The sequence below is a fragment of the Pinus tabuliformis genome, chromosome J (assembly GCF_031772625.1).
Source record: "Pinus tabuliformis cultivar Carrire ecotype Pingquan chromosome J, CPIR1, whole genome shotgun sequence".
Classification (NCBI taxonomy): domain Eukaryota; kingdom Viridiplantae; phylum Streptophyta; class Pinopsida; order Pinales; family Pinaceae; genus Pinus; species Pinus tabuliformis.
The window spans coordinates 1,257,302,177-1,257,324,023 of NC_142295.1; the positions used below are offsets into that span (position 1 = coordinate 1,257,302,177).

Genomic DNA, 21,847 nt, shown 5'->3' on the forward strand with positions numbered 1-21,847 from the left:
CAACATTAAAGGTTGAATATACAAATGTGATTATATCAATGATTAATCCACACCCTTTGAGATTCGACCCCCCTCCCCCCCCCGCCCCGCCCCGCCCCGTTTTTTTATTCTTGATGTGGTTTTGTAAGATTATTACATTAAACATTATATTCTAAAAGCCTAGGTGATACTAATGTGGAGGGTCTTCAATAATCTAAACTACATGGAATATATGTTTTGTACATGAATAATCTACAAATGTAACTTTATTAAAATAGAATGAGATTGAACCATGAGAATACCTAAAGTCTAATCTAAATTGTATATTTTTTAAATGACAATATTTTTTGATAACTTGATTCGACATATATGGATGTAGGTAAAGGAGGTTTAAAATTTTCCCTACAAATCATGTGATCAAGATTCCACATACTAGAAGATGTTTGTTTTAAAATAAAGTAGGTTTTGTGCTTTGTGGCATTAGGATTAGTCAAAGTTGGTTGGATTCTACCTTTCACATAAGAGTTAAAGGGTATTAAATTATTATTACTTGAGGAGAATCATCTAGCAATTGCATGGATATTAGATGAACTTGATTTGGAGGGGAATTTGGATTCTACCTTTCAGATAAGAATTAAGGGAATTAAATTATATTTAATTGGAGGAGAATCATCTAGCAAATGCATGGATATTAGATGAACTTGATTTGGAGAGGAATTTAATGCCAATTCAATCTTGAAGTATAAAAGCATTTTATTAAATATTTTGCAAGTAACATGAATATGTCAAGAGCTTTGGGAGAGGTTACTTTCTCATTCAAGATGGGAACTCAAACGCTAATCAATTTTATCATCTTCTTTGATTTTTCTGCACTCTAACCCTTAATCTCATGTCCCCTACACTTACACTTATTAGAATTGTACCAATTATTCATTAAATTGTCCCAATACATATCACTACTAATGGTGTTGTTAAATAGGTTATTTATTAATTATTCATTTATCATATAAAAAAAAAATCTCCTATCTTAAGGCATCAAGCATCCTTGTCACTAAAGTTTGAAGAATATGCTACTATTTGGCATCAAGAACCATGTTCATTTTTTTAAAAATATGATAGAATATGATTTGTTTGAATTAGTTTATGTGAAGTTCAAATTTCATGAGAGATTGAAAGTGAAAGCCGAGATTGAGAGTGAAAGCCACTTATAGAAAATAAAAACTATCCAATATCCTAATAATAATATTCTCTAAAGAGATAATAAAAAATGACAAAGACCTAAAATAGAACTCAACCTAATTTAAATTAAATATAGATATGATTGGTACGAATTACTATAGCCATACAACCTGGGCTGGATGGTAAACCCCCTCCACAAGTATCTTTCTGGTTTATATACCACCCGTGTGGGGAACCTCATCTACGACGTGCGTTTTTCTCTTTTATATATAAAAATGATAAAGACATAAAATAGAAATCAACCTAATTTAAATTAAATAAATAAATAAATTAAATTAATAAATAAATAAAATAAAGATATGATTGGTACGAATTACTCTAGCCATACAACTTGGGCTGGATGGTAAACCCCATCCACGCGTATCTTTCTGGTTTATATACCACCCGTGTGGGGAACCCAATCTACGACGTGCGTTGTGCGTTTTTCACTTTTATATATATATATATATGTAACTTCTTGTGTTATATATTGTTAGACGCAAGTATATAGACTAGTATTTCTCTTTTCTCTGCACGGTTACCGATTGAGTTCGTTTGCATATACTGGTATCTCTCTTTTCTCTTCACAGTTTCCGATTGACCTTGTCTGCATATAGTCGGTCTCAATGGATATTGGATGGGTTTCATGGTATTCTGTGCTGGGCATCACCTCCGCCATTGTATTCTTGGTGTTAGATGTGTGGAGGAGGAGGACTTATGGCAGGCTTCCTCCCGGGCCTCCGGGATGGCCTCCTGTGGAAAACCTGTTGCAGTTGGGTAACAAGCCCAACGAATCTCTCTTCCACCTCGCTACCAGATATGGGCCTCTTATGTGTGTCTCTCTCGGAATGAAAACTACAGTGGTGGTCTCCTCTCCTGCAATGGCGAAGGATGTTCTCAAGACCCATGACGATGTCCTTGCAAGCCGAACTGTGATACAATCAATCAAGTATGTTTCCCACGACAAATCCTCATTAGTCTGGGCTCAATGTGGATCTCACTGGCGTGTGCTCAGAAGAGTATCCAATACGGAGCTATTCAGTGTCAAGAGGATAGAGACCCTGCAACATTTAAGGAGAGAACAAGTGTTGCGGACGATCCAGCAAATTATGCAGGAAGTTATAAAAGGGAAAAGTATAAATATCGAAGATACTATGGCCCACTCTGCCGTTAATCTGCTAGGCAACATGGCGTTTGGTAAAGACACGCTGGCTTCCCGAGCTCCAGCCTTCCGAGAGTTCAAAGAAAGTATTTCGAAAATGATCGACAATGCAACAGCTCCCAATTTGACATATTATTTCCCCTTTCTTCAGTGTTGGATCCTCAGGGTGTTGGACGCAACACGAAAATCTACTTGGAAAGAGTATGGAGTATTCTAGAGAAATTCATAGAGGACCGCCTCGCCAAAAGAGGCAAAACGATGGACGAGAATGATGGTCCCAAGGATCTGTTGGACGTTCTGTTGGACATGAGAAGCGATGAATTCAGTCTCATCGATATCAGAGGCTACTTAATTGTAACTCCTTTTATTATCGCTGGTCGGTTTAGATGGTATCATGTTTTAACACTACTTGGACGTTACTACAGCCATTAATACTGCCAAAGTCAATTCCTCTGTTGCTTATTTGGTTGTTGCAGGACATATTTGGGGCTGGAAGTGACACCACCGCTAAGACAATGGAGTGGGCGATGGCAGAACTCATATGCAATCCCGATAAAATGAAACGAGCCCAGGCGGAGTTGGATGCAGTAGTTGGCCGTAACCGAAGGGTAGACGGAAGTGACACCGACCGTCTTCCTTACCTTTGCGCAGTGGTAAAGGAAGTGTCCGACTGCACCCGGTAGCTCCTCTGCTCGTCCCACATAGAGCCGCTAGCAGTTGTGAAATTGGGGGATACCTGATACCCAAAGACACCCAAATATTCGTCAACGTATGAGCCATCGGAAGGGACCCTTCCATATGGAATGAGCCTTCGAAGTTTGTGCCGGAGAGATTTCTGGATAGTAGTTTGGTTGAAAAGTGCGGTTGGCGGTCTGGGTGAGGGCGTGCCCGCCCAACTCGGGCAAGGAACTCTGTTGGCTACACAAAGGTGTTGCCGGTTGTCAAATTGGCTAAGTATGAAACTTGGTGTTTCCCAAGTATAATTGTAAATATTGTAAAGTTGTATAATATATTGAAATTGGTCAGAGTTATTGTTCAGGGAGTTGCCCCTCCCTTTATACTTTGCAATTGTGTTCTTCTTGTATAATTGCTATGGATAATGAATGTTTGGGCGTTCATTAGTATAAAGGAACAATAATAATACTTGGTTGAGAAAAACAAACTAATTAGACAAATGGTTAGGTGTAGTCCATGAACGTAAGTATTGGTGAAAAGAAAGTGTTTGGTGGTGCCGCACCTCGCCATAAGTGGTTGAAAGACTACCGCAGGTGTGGGGGCATGACAGTTGGTGTGAGAGCTAGTGCTGGTGAACAGGTGCTGGTGTTGAAGATTGAAGCTGATTCAGGGGTGAAGAAGCTTGACAGTTGGTGACAGTGAAAACAGATACTTGCAGGTGAAGGATGCTGGTTTCACATTCAAGTGGAACAAGCGCTGGTTCATGTTTTGCAGGGAACTTGGAGAAGACTGAAAGGCAAAGATGGTGGATGAATCTACGACCGGTGAATCTAGCCATAATGCAGGTGAAATCTTCCGGTACAAAGTGTTGGAATAGATGGATCGATGGAGTTCTAACTGGGTTTCGATGAATGCTGAGAACATGAAGATTCGAGAAGGTTGTTCGAAACTAAGGAAAGAACTTGAAAAACTCAAAAGCCAATGCGGAAGTATGATAGATGGTGAACTCAAGGAACTTGATGAGGAGATCCGACAAAGTGGTCTTGGTCTTCAAGAGCTCTTGGATGAAAGAGCCTGATTAAGGAAGAAAAGTGCCATGGTGGAAGCCGAAGTCAAGCAAATTGAGGAGGAGATAAAGAAAAAGCTTCTTGGTAAGAAGGTTGTTGTAATTGAGTAGGAAGAGCTCGACTACATTGACAGGCTGGGAACTCACTACTGAGACAATGTAACGGATGTTCGGAAGCTTAGTTCTATGAACGTAGTCAATGGACACTTGGTTGGTGCACTTGAGAAAAATGTGATGGAGGACAAGCTTGATGGAAAACAAGCTGGACCAAGATCGAATTGTTTAGAAGAGCCAAGCAAGGAAGTAAAGTACCTTAGGAGGAATGTCAAGTTGGAGCACAAGCCAATTGACACTTCTAAGGCCGAATTCTTGAAGAAGGTTGTTGATGTGAGACACAAGATAAAGCCGACAGAAGGAGGTGATGCCTTGAAGTTGAGTTTTGTGCAGGTGACCGTGAAGGGCAGGAGATTTGCAGCTTTGGTGGATACGAGGGCTACTCATAGCTTCTTAAGCAAGAAAGTAGCAAATTCTTTTGGGAAGAAAGCAAAGATGGAGAGGGAATGGAGTGCTTTCAAAGAAGTCAACTCTACCATGAAAGCTGTTACTGGTGTGATGGAAAACACTCAGGTGAGAGTGGGATCGTGGTTTGGAAAGTTGGACTTGAGGATCGTGGACATGGATGATCATTCTATGGTGCTGGGGCAAGATTTCATGAGGCTTGCACAAGCCATACCAATGGTGGACCGGGACATTCTCTTGATCACAGCTGAAGGAAGAACTATGTTGGTTTCGATGAATAGAAGGAGTTGCTTGGGGTATAGACCGAGGATGAATTCTATGACTTTGTATCCCAAAGATCTGAATGTGAAGCATGAGGATGTGGAGCAAAGAGGACTTGGGAGTATGACTCAAACAACGAAGGAAGGGAAGTTGATTGACTTCGTTGCAAGAGCGAGGAAGAATGAAGTAAGTGGGAGATCAATCTCATGAACCTTGAAGCACTTGACAGAGACATCTTCTACTGATGATCTTCACAATGGAGTTGCGGAAGAAGGGAGTCCGAGTACTACTTCAGAAGCAGTGGTTGGAGAGGATTATGAAGGTAGAGATCCGGCTGGTATAGTGGATTTTTGCAGGTATGCTATGGGCATATATGACTTTCAGTTGACGAAAGCCAAGCTTGGAGAGCTTGGGTGTACATGTGAGGAGATTGAGGCTGTGCACAGATACTTGAGGACACAACATCAATCTGATACATGGGTGGATGAGAGTCAGGGAGGAAACTTCCTGGCCCTCCTTTCTCTATAGACAACCTTGGAGATGGGTTGGTGTAGGGACCTTGATTGGAAGGGGCTGCACCACCTTAGCAAGGGGCCTTGGGAGGAGGCTTCTTTATGACAAATTGCAGACTTGGATGCAGATGACCAGATGTTGGGATGGAGTCTACATGGGTTGGACATCATGGACAACTAGAGTCATGGACATCAGGTTGGAAATATGGAGCATGACAGTTATGCAGGGACATTATGCAAGAGCATGTGTAGAGGTGTCATTCATGGACATTCTATGGGGAGTGCCAAAGCAAAGGATGTTGTGCAGATGTTGTTATGACATGGAGATGTATGAGCCAGTGGAGAGGTTGTACACTCTTGTGCAACAAGGCCATGGGTTGAACATGTTGTAGATGGGATGGAGATTCCATGGACCTGAGCATGGGAATTGGACAAATTCTTGATGAGTGCGAGATGTAGCAGAAGTCAGGGAAAGACTGATGGTGGCATAAGGATGTGCATTATTGTGGTTTGGGCGTATGGTTGGATTAGCTACCCAACTAGTTCGAGTCATGAGGGGTACCAATGTGCGGAGATGTGCCAGTATTGGATTTATAATGACAACAATGTGCAAAATTAGTTCTACACTAGGCGAGACTACGAGATGAGGACGAGACATGATGGAGATGGTGGTTCTGCATATGTTGTAGGGATGTTTGCAGTATGTGGAGGAGTTTATATCATGGATAAGACTGTTCGAATATAAAAATCTTGATAACAGGATGGTTACCAGGATGGCATATTGTCGAGGACGACAATGAATTCATGTGGAGGAGGATGTAAGGACCTGTGGTCCGGTTGACTCCCTCCATGCGAAGTGCGAGTAGCTAAGTCCAAAATCTGCGAAGTTACAAGTGAAAAATGTGCATAGGTGGATGAGCGATGGTTGATATATAGCGTGGGGATGAGTTACATAGCCCACAGGCCGACCTCGTATGCAAAGGAAGATTGGGCGATGGATTGTTGGCCGACCAACAATGAAGACAAGTTTGCAAAGATATGAGGGTGTCGGTTCACGTGGTGGACGAGTCGGTTGGGCAGCTCGACTCGCCCAACTGCCCGTATAAGTATAGTGATGTGTTGGAGCGAAAGGCATCGAACATTCGAATGTGGATCATTCGATCATCGCAAGGAAAGGTGCAAAGGAGGTGTAGGAAGCCGCAGCACTTATGCGCCCGCTCTTGGGCAGCGCTACATGGTGAAATGCACAAGTCTTGGTTATTGGGTGAAGGCGTGGGCGTGGGTCGCACGAAGGCGCCTGCCCACCGTTTGGAGGATACATGGGTGGAGCCTTGGGTGAAGGCACCCGTCGTGCAGGGTGAACGCGGTGAAGTCTCGGGTGAGGTCGCTGCTGGTCTTGGTTGGCATTTTGGTTGAAGGCTCGGGTAGGCACGGTGCGTGAGAGCGCCCGCCCGCCGGTTGGAGAGTTGGGTGGAGAGTGCGGTGAGGCGCTCGCCCAACGATCGTAGAAGCGGGTGGAGGGTGCATGAAGGCGCCTGCCCGCCGAGTGAACGAAGTGTTGCCGGGTGAACGAAGACACGACACGAAGTTCGGTTGAGGAGTGCGGTTGGCGGTCCGTGTGAGGGCGCGCCCGCCCAACTCGGGCAAGGAACTCGGTTGGCTACACGAAGGTGTTGCCTGTTGTAAAATTGGCTAAGTATGAAACTTGGTGTTTCCCAAGTATACTTGTAAATATTGTAAAGTTGTATAATATATTGAAATTGGGTAGACTCATTGTTCAGGGAGTTGCCCCTCCCTTTATACTGTGCAATTGTGTTCTTCATGTATAATTGCTGTGGATAATGAATGTGTATGGGTGTTCATTAGTATAAAGGAACAATAATAATACTTGGTTGAGAAAAACAAACTAAGTAGACAAATGGTTAGGCGTAGTCCATGAACATAAGTATTGGTGAAAAGAAAGTGTTCGGTGGTGCCGCACCTCGCCATAAGCGGTTGAAATACTACCGGAGGTGTGGGGGCATGACAGGGCACCTCCCAAGGGCATGAATGCAGAGCACGAGGACATGAGTAAGAAGTTTGTGTTGATCCTGCAAAAGGCAGTGCCCTTGGAATCAATTGCTACGCCACACCTGCCACCGGATGTCTACTAACTTCTTATTTCCAAGTACTGTTTAATGCAGGGATGATAACTAGACTCTGTTTTCATAAGGTTTTCAAGTTACTAAGTCCATTTGGTAGAAAGAAATGTAGATATTCCTTTCAAATTCACATCTCAGGGTTGAAATTTGGTTTATTATGTGCCCGTCCACTTCATTTTTTTAATTAAAATATCCTTTACAGATTCATATTGATACCATAGTTGAAAATTAGTTAGGATGGGTGTCCAGATTATATGTCTGTACAAATTTATATCCATTTTTTTTTGTGGACGGTAATCCATTTTTTTTAAATATCCTATTTAGACTCTTATTCTTATTGATTCCCCGGTTTAAATTTATACAGAATGGATGCCTTTAATCATAGCTCCATACAAATTTTGTAGTCACTCTTTTTTCTTTTTCTTTTATACAAGCTTACGCCAAAGTATATTGTAATTAGTTTAAATAAAAATATTTTGACTTTTAATTAATTTGTAAATTTCATGTATATTGTAATTAGTTTAAATAAAAATATTTTGACTTTTAATTAATTTGTAAATTTCATGTTTTTATTAAAATTTTGATAAAATTAAATATTTATTTATTTTTGTAGAAATTGAAAATTATTTTTTGAATATTTTAAATTTGAATTTTTAATTTTTTATATTAGTGGGTGAGTAATTTTATATCTTTTAAAATCAAATTTTCAGAATTAAAATTGCTTAAAAAATCAAAAACAAAAAAGCTTTCTAATTGTCTTCATAAATTAATTATCCACGTTTTTTTCCCAAATTTATGGATTTTTCCCATAATTAATATTTTCTTAAAAAAAAGGTTAGCATATTATGCCCATTTAAAAAGCAAAAGCAACATATTACACTGTTTTTTTACCTTGTTGATATTCCTTCATATTTTTCTTTTGCTAATGTTTATTATTGAATGGACTTGATTCAATCATTTTCCTCAATAAACCTTACCTATATGATATATTTTCACAATTTAATTTTAAATCGTGATACAATATAAAAAATAAAATTTAAGTCAATAGTACAATAAATAAGGTTTTCTCTTTTGTCTTCAAAATTTTAATCATAACTTAAAAAAAAAAATTAGGAATCTTTTGCACTAACACTTAAACTAAGTCTTTGTGTCAGTAAATTTTTTATTTTAATAAACAGACATTGCAATTTTTATATTAGATATTTTATTACATATGGATTTTTTGCCATGGGATTATGATGATAGGAGATGCTTCATATTAATTTGATTTTTTGGACAAAAATTCTACCATAGATTATTTATTTGCCATTGAATTATGATGAGTTTAATTTCAATGTTAAATAAATAGTTCATTACAATAATTATTTTTAAAAAAAATTATTTATTTTATTTATATAGTATATATACATTACTTAATATAAAGATACTAGATATCATAATTTTTCCTCCTTATTTGGTCTCATAAGTTAAAGATGGAATAAAATGTGCACAACCACATTTCAATAAATTCTTAACTTTTTGTACCAAAAGATGATGTTGGGACTAATGTTTCATCCAAAATTATCTATGCACCTATCTCTATTTTGCTCCAAGGTCATCTAGTCCATTAATTACTTTTGTTACTTCCTTGCAAATTACACTTGTTTAGTTTTATTTTAATATTTTTCAAATTATATAAATATGGTTCATTTTGTAATAGAACTTCTATAATTGGTATTTAATTATCTATATCTTCAAAGTAGTTACACATTTTTTCCTTTTCAATAATTAGATTGATTAATTGAAAAAATGTAATATGTCCTATGAAATGAGTTATGTTTTTTTAGACATGTGGTATTGATAACCCATGTATTGAATATTTACATGTTAACACTCTCCATGATAAATTGGGGGTGAATCTCCACGATTAAAAATATTGTTAAGAAAATGTGTATGTATGTATAAATTATATATTAATTCTTTTTATAATCAGGTGTTGCATGGTAAGGTAGTCCCTACCATACAAATTTACAAAAAAAAAATATTAATTTTCAGAAAAATATTACTTAATTATTAACTTGAATCAAGTGATTACAAAAATATTTAATTCAATTTATGCATGAAGTTACATGAATTGAATATTTATGACCTTATCTTAGTGATTTTTGTGTAATTGATTTACACATAACTCAAAAATATATTATTTTAGCTTAACCCAAATATTTACAAAATCATTTAATTCAATTTATATATCAAGTTGTATTAATTGAATCTTTATGATCTTATTTTAATGATTTTGTATAATTGATTTAAACATCACCATCAACATAAACTTAAACCTGAATTTACAATTAATTATCTTTATAAAAACATTCAAATACGAATATATGCTATTAATTATATCCAAAACAACATAACAAAAGAAATGATACCTTTATGATTTTTTAATATATTTTATGATTTATTAATAATTTATGTAAACAGTTAAAAAAATGTAATAGTTAAAATTTAAAAATATATTTATAATATTAATAAATCAAAAAGTGTATAAATAAAAAAGTTGAATTATAAGCCAAAACAAATACAGAATTAAAAATATAGTATTGAACAACTCAATAACAAATAGGATAAACTCTGATACAGCTCAAAAAAATATAATTTTGAGCGACTCATCATTGATATTTTTCTGATAAGTGTGAACAATTAAATTCCAAAGCAATTGTAAGCCACTGTTGTTTTTCATATACCATAACAAATACGATGAATCGTTACTCCAAACAAAAATAAATATTGAATTACAAACAAAACACAAATGCCAATACTATACCAGGCATTTGGTACAGAGCATGGAAGTTCTGTTTCACAAGACATTCATGCTTGTAAATTTGTAAATTCACCACAGTAAATACAATAATCTATCTGCGAAATTATAAAAAGTTGTACCCTCCACAGAACAGATAAAGTTAGAAATCAATCGTCATATATTTACTAATGTCTGCACAACATTTTACCATCACTAAAATGACGCAAAACACTCTACTTTCTTCCATTAAATCTTTCTACCATTAAATATTTTGAGCAGAAGAGATTCTCGTTTCCAGCATTCCTTTCCCACTCATTATTTGGATCAAAAGCAAGTTGGAACCTGTAAGCTTATTCAAACCAACATTAACTAAACTATTCATTTTTCCATGAGAGCCGGTTTGTTGTTGCGTCAATTTTAAGTATGCGGTTCATTTTTTCTATGTGAAAGATTTTTTACAATCTAATGGAAATTAGGATAACCATATCAGAAAATGTTGTTAGCTCAACATCATTGTTGCTATGTACTTTTATTATTTGATTATTTTTTATAAAAATGAAAAGATAAACATAAATGCAACATACTTACTATTTGAAATTAAAAGATTTATAGATGTAATGTACTTAATATTTGAAATTTTATTGGTTGTAGTAAAGAATATTAAACAAATATATTAACCTATCGAACATTAAAATAAATAAATATTTTTTATATTTTATTTATTTATATAAATAAATAAATAATATTAAGTGTATAGACCTTTTGAATAATAAATTGATGATGATGATAATGATGATGATGGTGGTTAACGTCCGCTGAGACCAAACATTGGTCTATCGGACCTAAAGAAACAAATTATTTATTTTGATTTAAGATTTTATTTCTATGCTCAAAAAGCTTGGAGAGAAGCCTCCTGAGCTTACTATAATTTTGACATTGTAAAAGGTTAGGAAGGTTAGTATTGTAACAAAGATTGTGAAACTGAGATCTAATGTGGTTGTACGCGGGGCACTCTAAGAGGAAGTGGTTTTCATCCTCGATGTTCCTATTCTCACATATATATATGGCAGATCCTTTCCATCCATGGCGTTTTAGGAACTGCCCAACGCCCTGTTTCACTATGGAGCTCATGAGAATTCGTTCTAATCTTTGCTATATTAATTTTCTTCTTTGAGCTAGTTAAAATAGAGAGATACTTTTGATCTTCTAGGGTGGGGTTGATGACCTTCTTATAATAACTTAATTTTCTTTTAGCCGCTAAATCTTTCTCACGCCACATTTTTTCTTTGAACTTAGAAGTAACAATATCTTTAATGTTATTTATGTTTTGCAATGCATCATTCTCGTTGGTCTCCCAATAGTTTAACCAGGCCCATGTGTCTTTATGCCACCCCCGATTGAGCCTTAGGTGGTTTTGGCTAGAATTTAAAGCTAACTTAGGAAGTCTATGATCGTCTATGTTATGGAGTTTGTGCTTGTACAACAAAAACCTAATCATAGCTAGGCTCTCAATAGGGGAAAGCCCTGCTTCTATAAGGAGAATAGGATAGGGTGTATTACTTTTAATTTTCAGGCTATAAGCTATAAAATGTTTCTGGATTTGCTCAATCTTTCTCCATGACTCTCTGGAGATGCTGCAACCCCAAACCTTACAGCTATATAAGATAACAGGAGTGACTAAAGTTTCAAAGAGGAACTTCTTTTTATCCCACATTACAAGGTTTGCTGTTTTACAATTATTTTCAAGACCAAAATAAGCTTCCCACCCCCCATTAATCCTTTTCTCAATGCTATGGTTCCAGTTGAGCTTGTGATGAATATCAATTCCTAGATACTTGTAAGAATACACTTCCTCCAAGTTATTATTGTCATACATAAAATTAGCGTAAGTTTCCTTCTTGGATTTGATAATCATAACTTTTGTTTTGTCAATGTTAACAGTGATACCCATGGTAGAGCAGAAATCCTTAAGAAGCTTGAGAAAAGGATTAATATATTAAACATATAAATAAATAAATATTTCAATCATTTTATTTATTTATATAAATAAATAAAAAATGTTAAGGTATGTAGAATTTTTAAATAATAAATTTATGATTAATTTTTCAAAATAGTAATAAAAAACCATTAATAAATTGGTCGGATTTTGATTGCTTTCCAATAAAAAAGCAAGCATACAAATCACATAATTATATTTAATTTTACAAATTAAACAAATTTGATGTTCAAATTAAACCACTTAAATTCACATATCTTTGTAGTGCATTAAATCCAATAAGACATCCATGCTTTAACATATTAGGTAATGTTAATTTAACAAGCTGCAATATTGTTAATTTAACCAGTTGCAAGTAACTCATTTCACGTTATAATTTTGTTTTGAAAAAAAAGACTACATAGTAGCTACTACTTGGAGCTTAGTTTAAATATAGATTAATTAAACTAAAAATAATAAACATAAAAATAAAACAACTAATAAAATATTGTATTGTTGAATGCCATAAAAAAAAGTTAAGAAATATGATAAACCAATATTGTTTATATTAACATAGCTACACTTTAATATATATATTTATTATATATGTTGTGTGTGTTTTATATGATGATGATGATGATCATGGTGATTAACGTCCACTGATACCAAATTGGTCTATCAGACCTATAATTTTCTTAGTTCTTAATTGTCTGACTTGATGTCTTTCTTGGCCACATTGGTGCTGTAGCTTTCTTTTTTTTCTCTACGGTCTTCCAACTTCCTTTATCTTGCATCTCCTTCATCTCTTCTGGTTCTTGGGGCATTGGTGTCTTAGCTTCGTGATCTGTTGTGTTCGTCCTTTTGAAGATAGTCAAGAAGAATTTTGGTCTTGGAGATCTTCTTCGCTGTTAAATGAAGATTTATTTTGTGCGGTATTCGAATCTTCATAACTGTTGATGCTTCAGGGGTTGTCGAGTTCACTTCTTTGCTGTTGGGTAGGGCTTTCCCCCTGCTTGTCTTGAGAGTTGTTTCTTTCTTGCCCGATTTCTTGCGATTCAGAGTTTTCTAGAGAGTATTCTTCCTTGATGACATTGTAATGTTCTTTTTGTGCTCCTTCCCACCATGTAGATCTGTGGTGATTCTTTCTAGCAGAATTTTCCTAGGAGGTTTTTGGGCAATTTTTGGCTAGATAGTCTGTCTCAAAGCAGGATTGACATCTAAAGAGGACACTTTCATAATCGAGTTTCTGGTTCCACACATAGTCATTACTTGTTAGGTTTATTTCAGTTGGGAATCTGGCGCTGAAGTCCATTTCCACACAGATGCATGCATAGGTGGTTCTGGCATATTCCTCTGTTTTTGGGCACCTGTAATAAAATTTCCCAATTGCATTTCCAATGGCTTTTAGCGAGGAGAAATTCCAAAGATGCAAGGGTAGGTTTGGCAATCTCACCCAAACTGGTGTTGAGGTTATGATTGTTGTTGAGGGATCGAATGATGGGTTCCATGGCTTCATGAATAGGTCTGAATTTTCCCAAAACCAAGGGCCAGAATCTAGAATGCATTGTTTACTTTCAGGGTTTTCAAAATCTACTATAAAGAAACCCCTAGCACAGGGGTAGATATTAATTTCCTTAGAAATGACAGGCTTCCATACCTTCGAGATCCAACTGTGGAGAGCTGTCAGCCACAGCCAAAAAACATTGAATTAACAGATTAGGGCAGTTTCAGAAAACTTTAAAGCCTCATCGAGTGAGGCCTGGACCACCTGGACAGTGGGATCTGGGGCTTCACTAACAATATGGGCAGGAGCTTGCCCCCCAGAGGCGGATGGAACTAAGCCAGCAGCTATCTTCATGAATCTGGGAACTATCTGGATCAAGGCCGATCGATGATTCCAAAGCTTATGTATGCCCCTACGGAAGAATGAAAAAGCCCTGCAGAAGAATGCGATTTAAAGAAAAAGAGATTTGATTTGCAAAAATTTCTCGCACCCAAGCGCCGGAAGTTCGATTTCTTTCACGGCAAGCAAACGACAGAGCAGGATCTGCCTCCTGCAAATAGCGGGTCGCTGCGACGACAGTTTCAGAAAATAAAATAGAAACCCTATAGATCTGAAAACCTGTACACGGTCAACCCAAAGCGCGAGGGTTCAAGTTGCACGCCCTGCTCTCGCATCGATCTTTAGATAAAACACGTATTCAGAACCCTAGCAGGCACCCGATCTGGAAGACATGAGGGCTCCAGGTTCGATCTTAAATAGATCCTGCAGAAAAGGGTAAAATCTCGCACTCTTTGCACTCAGGAAAAGGAAATAAAGATAAAAGCAGGAGAAACCCTCAACAACAGCAGGAGAAACCCTCTCACTATGGCAACAGGAGAAACCCTCTTTGGGCTCTTCGTTTGTGATTGGGGTTCGATCTGAGACCTCGCACCTAAGCGCCGGAAGTTCGATTTCTTTCACGGCAGAAGGAGAAACCCTGAGCAGCAGCAGGAGAAACCCTCTCACTGTGGCAGCAGGAGAAAATATGTTTTTAATATAATAAAAAGTTAATTTAAATTAAAAATATAGAGAATTATATGTCATGAAGAAAAAAAAAAGTTAAATAAAAATGAAATAAAATAAAAATAAAAAATTAGCAACTAATAGAAATGGAAGTTACTATAAAACCTATAATAAGACTTCAACCAATTACCTTATAAATAAATAAAATTAAATAATAATAAAAAATGAATTTCAAATGTTAAATTGTGGATAATTAACATAAATTTTTGGTGAAAAGCAAACTAATATGCAATAAAAAATGAATGACTAATACCATACAACAGATATAATAATGAAAATAATGAAATATTTGGAAATGTAAGTTACCATTATTAAGTTCAAGATTTTGGATGTATCACAAATTTTTGATGTATTAAATCTATTTCAATGATTAAAAAATGATTCATCTAAAAATAAATAAAAAAATTGAAAATTTTCTCACCTAATGAAATTGTGGCCTAAATAAATAAAGCCATTTCATTAATTTCTTTGTTTTATTACGGTTTGAATAAATCTTACCTGAAAAGCAGGTGAATTCTCTGCATTTTTCAATGCTGAGCAGATGCAGTCTCCTTTGCCTTATGCACCATGACATTGACATTGCAAGTCCGTTACAATTCCAAGTTGCACTCGTCAGACACTAGATGTCACGCCCCTACACTGGCGGTAATCTTCCAACCGCACTATAGGAGGTGCGGCACCACCGACCACTTTCTTTTCAGCAATACTTGCGATCGTGGACTATGCCTACTTTCAATGCTTAGTTTGTTTTCTTCTTTACCAAGTATATGTTTTCCTTTATACATAGTGAAAAACATTAACATTCACCATAAATAACATTAACACATAAATGCACAACAATATAAAGGCAGGGGCAACTCCCTATAATGAGTCTGCCCAAAATATCAATATATATAAGTTACAATCTTGGAGGAAACCCCAAATTTACACTTAGCCAAATTTTACATTCATTGGCAAACTCTGTTGCCTAGCTCATCGACGTGTCCGAATGATCGCCGCATGACTCACCCAACTCGTTGTTTACCCCTGAACACGTTTGTTCAGCTCATTGAATGAACTGTGTCATTTTCCCAACTCGGGCGCCGCTATGCGTGTCACCGTGCACACCTACCCAGGCACCTCCACACGCCGGTCGCACCTTGTTCACAAACCAACAACCGTCATTCACCTCGCACTTCACCACGCCAGGCACTCCCACCCACGGGTCATCCTACACGAGTCCATTCACCCAACCAACTAATCGTTCAACGCTTTGCTCAGCGGGTGCACACGCCGTGTCGCCCTGCCCGAGACCACCACTGTTCATGCCTTCAGTTTCGCCCATCATGCAGGCTCATCGCACGACCTGCTCCTACCGAAGAACCACTGAGCTTGCACTTCGAATTCGCACTTGCTGCTCGTCGAATGATGCCTCCAACCAACTCTCCGTTTGGTTATATATATGGTCTGCCTGTTGTGTGGGGCATTCGGTCGACCCACCAACGTAACACTTAACTCATCGGCCCGTCCATTGTTTAACATGTCGGCCCACTCGTGTGGCCGCCCAACCGCCATGACTCTTCACCTTTGGCTCAAGTCGGCTCATGGGCTTGAGCTGCCCGCTCGCCCACTATAAGTCTGCGGCCTTGGCTCGTTGCTACACCCGCTCGTTCGCTCGCCAACTGCAGCTCGCCTCGCGCCCGTGTCTCGCCCTTCGCCAGCTCGCTTGTTTCCACCGTTCAGCTCGCTCGGTGGGCGGGCCTGTGCCGCCCGACCGTCGCAACAACCACAGGGCGTTACATCCTCCCCCACCTAAATTCATTGCCGTCCTCGGCAATCCGACCATCCACCGTAGCTTCCCGATGTCCACACCAATGCCACATAATCCATTAGTATGTGTTCTATGAACAATCATCTTCTTGATCCATGACTTCATACATCTATATTTGCAAACATCCTTGCAACATATATAATACGACAGTCTCCATCATGTGTCTTTCCATCATGTGAACTCCTCTGCATAATACTCCAGCCAACACGACATCTTAGTCGAGACCAAGACATCTATCTGACACAAACCCAGTGCACTGCATGCCCCCATGTCATCGAACTGATTGGGTAGCTAATCCAACTGTAACACTCAATCCATGAGAATGTACCTTCTCCATGCCACCGTTGGTTGTTTCTTCAGCATCCTGTCACAATCTCAAACTCAACCAAGAATCTTCTCCAAACCCATGCTCAGGTCCATGGAATCTCCATCCCATCTGCAACATGTCATGATGCTAATGCCAATGTGCTGCCTTGTAGTCGCATTCATTCCTGCATCATCTACCTGTCATCATAATGCCTGCTCAACTGTTTAAGGACTCACTGCCATGAGCAGCTAACAATGAGCCCCATCTTCTAAGTCATCTAAGAAGATGTGGAGGGAGCAGAGCCTGAAGGCTCTCCCTCACTAATTAGTTCAATCCATCTGTCTAGATCTTCCACTTCCATCCTTTGTAGATATGCAACCCGATCCTCCACTTGGACATTCGGCCTCATATATTCTTCATCATCATCATTGTCATCCTCTACTGCCTCCAGCCTCCTAGACAAATCCAAGATGCTATCTGACAATGTCTTGATAACCTGTGACTGTTCCATAAGCTTTGCCTCTGCAACAGACATCCGCTTACAGACCTCATCCATACGCTTCTCATCCTCCATCTGCATCATTGCCAACTTACACTCGGGTCTTGTTACTCCAATGGTTGGAACACCAATGGGTACATCTTCCCTTCCGTCGTAAATGTACAGCTTCTTCAAATGTGGAACAATCATCGCATCATAATGTTTCAAAAACTCCATTCCCAGTACAGCTTCATAGTCATCAATCCACACTATAGTGAAGTCGACTTTCCTAGTCCACTCACCAAGTGTTGTGTCCACCTTTTCAGCCACACCAATCATGGAATCAGGAGGAGAATTCACTGTCTTTATTTGTGCCTGCACTGGTACAAATTTCAGCCCAATCCTTCTCGCAATATCTTCACTCATGAAGTTGTGAGTAGCACCACTATCCACCATAGTCAGTACTTCAGCACTCCCAACCTTCATCCGAATATATTCCAAACTGTTCCCTTCCGGATCTCTTCATGAGACCGCTTTCGTAGCAACTGCAGCTCCAAGAACCTGCATCACCCCCACAGAAGTTTCTTCTTTCTTCGTATTGGACTATGCCATCGCAGCCACTTTCGGTCTTGAATGAAAATTCTTCACCGTATGTGGTTCCGCACATATCCAACACTTCAATGGTTTATTCATCTTCGACTTGTCATTTGATTTCGAAGCATCTTTCGTAGTTTTCTCTTTCGGCTTATCGAACTTCTTCTTTTTCTCATCAGAAGCTTCGTCATAATGCTCCACCAAATGATCTACAATAGCAAAAGCTTCCTCAAGTGTCTTTATCTTCTGTCTCTTCACTTCATTCCACGCCCAAGGTTTCAGCCCTATAACAAAGTTGAACACCTTGTCCCTTTCCGCCATGTCCAGAAGTTCCAGAACTGCACTTGCAAACTCTCGCTGATATGCCTGCAGATTTCCTGTTTGCTTCATATACTTTATCTTCATCCTTGCTTCCCATGTTTCATCCTGTGGACTGAAGTGGGTCTGCAAAGCCTTCTTCATGTCATCCCACGAAGTTATGTCGTCTGCACTGCCATTGGCAATCAGATCCATCCTACTTCACCACCACATCTTAGCATCCTTCGTCAGGAATTGAGCAACGACTTTTACTTTAGTTTCCTCATCAGGTAATCCCAAGCGTTCCAAGTATTGTTCCATGTCCCATATAAAGTTACCAAGAGTCTTCGCATTCCTTGTACCATCATAAGATTCTGGTTCCTTGACCTTCACATGAGGCACTCCTCCACCTGAGTTATGTCTCACGGCCTTCTTCAACACCACGATCTCATCGAATTCTCTCATCTTCGCATTGCCTTCACGATCCTTCATGATCTCGGCTATCTTCGAAGTCTAGTCAGAATCCCATTCCTCCAATAGTTCCAATACCTTGTTCATGAAAGCTTCACTAACATTGTGGCTAGACTCACCTGTCACAACCTAAGATTCACCTGCCATCTCTTCCATCAACCTTCTTTGTGATCTAGTATAAACCATTCATCAAAGATACCACTTGTCATGAAGTGATACAATTCCAAACCTGAATCACCTTTTAGATTTCTTGAAGCACCTCTGATATACCACTTGTCACCTGCAAAACTCGAACTCCCTGCCAAGTTTTCAGCCTTGCAGTGGGATCAGCTCCTTGTCATGGTTCCTTGAATCACCAGTCACGAAGTGTAGATCAACTTCTCTGCAAATCCTGCACCATGCCCATCATCAGCTTTGATACCACCTTTCACGCCCCTACACTAGTGGTAATCTTCCAACCACACTATAGGAGGTGTGACACCATCGACCACTTTCTTTTCACCAATACTTGCGATCGTGGACTACACCTACTTTCAATACTTAGTTTATTTTCTTCTTTACCAAGTATATGTTTTCTTTATACACAGTGAAAACCATTAACATTCACCATAAAAAACATTAACACATAAATGCACAACAGTATAAAGGGAGGGGCAACTCCCTATAATGAGTTTGCCCGAAATATCAATATATATAAGTTACAATCTTGGGAAACCCCAAATTTACACTTAGCCAAATTTTACATTCATCGGCAAACTTGGTTGTCCGGCTCGTCGGCGCACTCGAACGGTCGTCGCACGACTCACCCAACTCGTCGTTTACCCCTGAACGTGTTCGTTCAACTCGTTGAACGAACTGTGTCACTTTCCCAACTCGGGCGCCACTACCCGTGTCATCGTGCACACCTACCCGGGCACCTCCACATGTCAGTCGTACCTTGTTCACAAACCAACAACCATCGTTCACCTCGTACTTCACCACGTCGGGCACTCCCACCCACGGGTCGTCCTGTACGAGTCCATTCACCCAACCAACCGATTGTTCAATGCTTCATTTTGCGGGCGCACACGCCATGTCGCCCTGCCCGAGACCACCACCATTCACGCCTTCGGTTTCACCGGTTGTACGGGCTCATCGCACGAACCTCTCCTACCACAGAACCACCAAACTCGCACTTCGACTTCACACTTGCTGCTCGTCGAATGATGCCTCCAACCAACTCTCCGTTTGGTTATATATATGGTCCGCCCATTGTGTGGGGCATTCGGTCGACCCACCAACATAACACTTAACTCGTCAGCCCCTCCATCGTTTCACATGTCGGCCCACTTGTGTGGCCGCCCAACCACCATGACTCTTTGCCTTTGGCTCAAGCCAGCTAGTGGGCTCGAGCTGCCCGCTTGCCCACTATAAGTCCGTGGCCTTGGCTCATCGCTACACCCGCTCGTCCTCTCGCCAACCGCAACTCGCCTCACGCTCGTGTCTCGCCCTTCACTAGCTCGCCTGTTTCCACCTTTCAGCTCACCCGATGGGCACGCCCGTGCCGCCCGACCGTCGCAACAACCACAGGGCATTACACTAGAGGCCAGATAAATGATTCTTGAGTTAGCAGTCATGAGGTGATAGCAATTTCAAATCATTGAAATTCGTTAAGATAATTTGAACATTTTCCTGTGAATTTTCTACCTGATGCGGGTTCTACACTATCATTACTTTTTTTTTTTTTTTAAGAAAAAAGAAAAAGAAAAGGGGCTGGAATTGCAATTGCAGTGAGAAACATACATTTTTCTCTTGCAATGGCACTTGGGGGCCTAGTTTATCCATCAAAAAGCTCCTGGTTCTGCAAATTTCCTACCACATTTAGCAAAAAAACATGACCAACCGATCTGCAGACACAAGGGGCATCGATCATTGTATATATAAGTCAAATATGGGCTGCCCCACAACCAGATCTGGGCTCTTATGAAGCGTTGGATTGGTTGTTTCGTGGAACTCTTAAACATGCCACATAATAGGAAAGGAAACATTGTTCTCGTATTTTTTCTGACAACTCAGTCCACGGAGCCTTCAAATCTCTAGTTTTCAATCAATGTCCGACACTAGTTCAACTCTGAATTGCCCTGTTGTTTCTCAAAACTCTTAAACATGCCACATAATAGGAGAGGAAACATTGTTCTCGCTTTTTCCCGACAACTCAGTCCACGCAGCCCTCAAATCTCTGGTTTTTATGATCATGTTGACTACTGATTCTTGTTAATATTGGAAATTTGAATATGATAGGGATATTTATTTATTGTTAATGTGGATAATATTGATTTGGTGACATTAAATTCGATGCATATTTCTTGATAGTTGTGATGTTGCTTTTATGATTCAATAGTTTTGATTTAACCCTTTGAATTTCTTAATTTCTTTTAATGCATATTCACTTCATGTTTAGTGCAATCTTTAATAATGTTTCCTAAATTATTTTGACTTTGTTGGAAGTCAATGTTAGTTTGATGTTATTGATATTGATTTAGTGACTTGTTGATGACATTGACAATTAGTGTATCTAGAAGGGTAATATGGAGTACTTAGGGAGGTACCCAAGGGGAATAATAGTAGAATAATGAAACACATTCAATGTATTGTAGAGTAGGTCCACCATATTATTAAATAAGACCCATTATGATAGTTGTCAGTTGAATAAATGTAATAGGACCTTATTAAAGAATGTCCATTAAGTAATTAATAGTTTGTTATAATTGGAACTTTCTTATCATAGTTATAAATAAGGATGGAGAACTCCTTAGATATTCGTGAATGATTATTTTAATTTATCTCATATCATTAAAATCACCCCGCCTCCCCTCAAAGGGGTAAGTGAACATGAGCGGATTCCTCTCATACAAGGATAAATTTGTAATTTGTTTTTACCTACGTTAAGGGTTTGATAGTAATGTGTTGATTTTTTTTTATAATGTTCTTTGGTATTTGATATTTATTCTATTATCATATCTTGGGTATTTAGCACAACCATTACATTTTGATA

General features: G+C 38.6%; 1 protein-coding gene across 1 annotated transcript; it reads left to right on the top strand.

Annotated features, from left to right (window-relative positions):
• The first annotated feature begins 1,823 nt into the window (after positions 1 to 1,823).
• On the top strand, positions 1,824 to 3,730 carry LOC149231793 (cytochrome P450 76T24-like). Its single transcript, XM_089381751.1, has 4 exons — positions 1,824 to 2,445; positions 2,511 to 2,713; positions 2,836 to 3,038; positions 3,628 to 3,730. The coding sequence occupies exons 1-4, from the start codon at positions 1,824 to 1,826 to the stop codon at positions 3,728 to 3,730; spliced, it is 1,131 nt and encodes a 376-aa protein (XP_089237877.1).
• Positions 3,731 to 21,847: the final 18,117 nt, after the last annotated feature.

Coding starts and splice junctions, on each gene's coding strand:
- LOC149231793 (XM_089381751.1), top strand. CDS start 1,824: ATGGATATTGGATGGGTTTCATGGTATTCTGTGCTGGGCATCACCTCC. Junction 2,714..2,835: donor ATATCAGAGGCTACTTAATT/GTAACTCCTTTT, acceptor TGGTTGTTGCAG/GACATATTTGGGGCTGGAAG. Junction 3,039..3,627: donor GAAGTGTCCGACTGCACCCG/GTAGCTCCTCTG, acceptor AGACTACCGCAG/GTGTGGGGGCATGACAGTTG.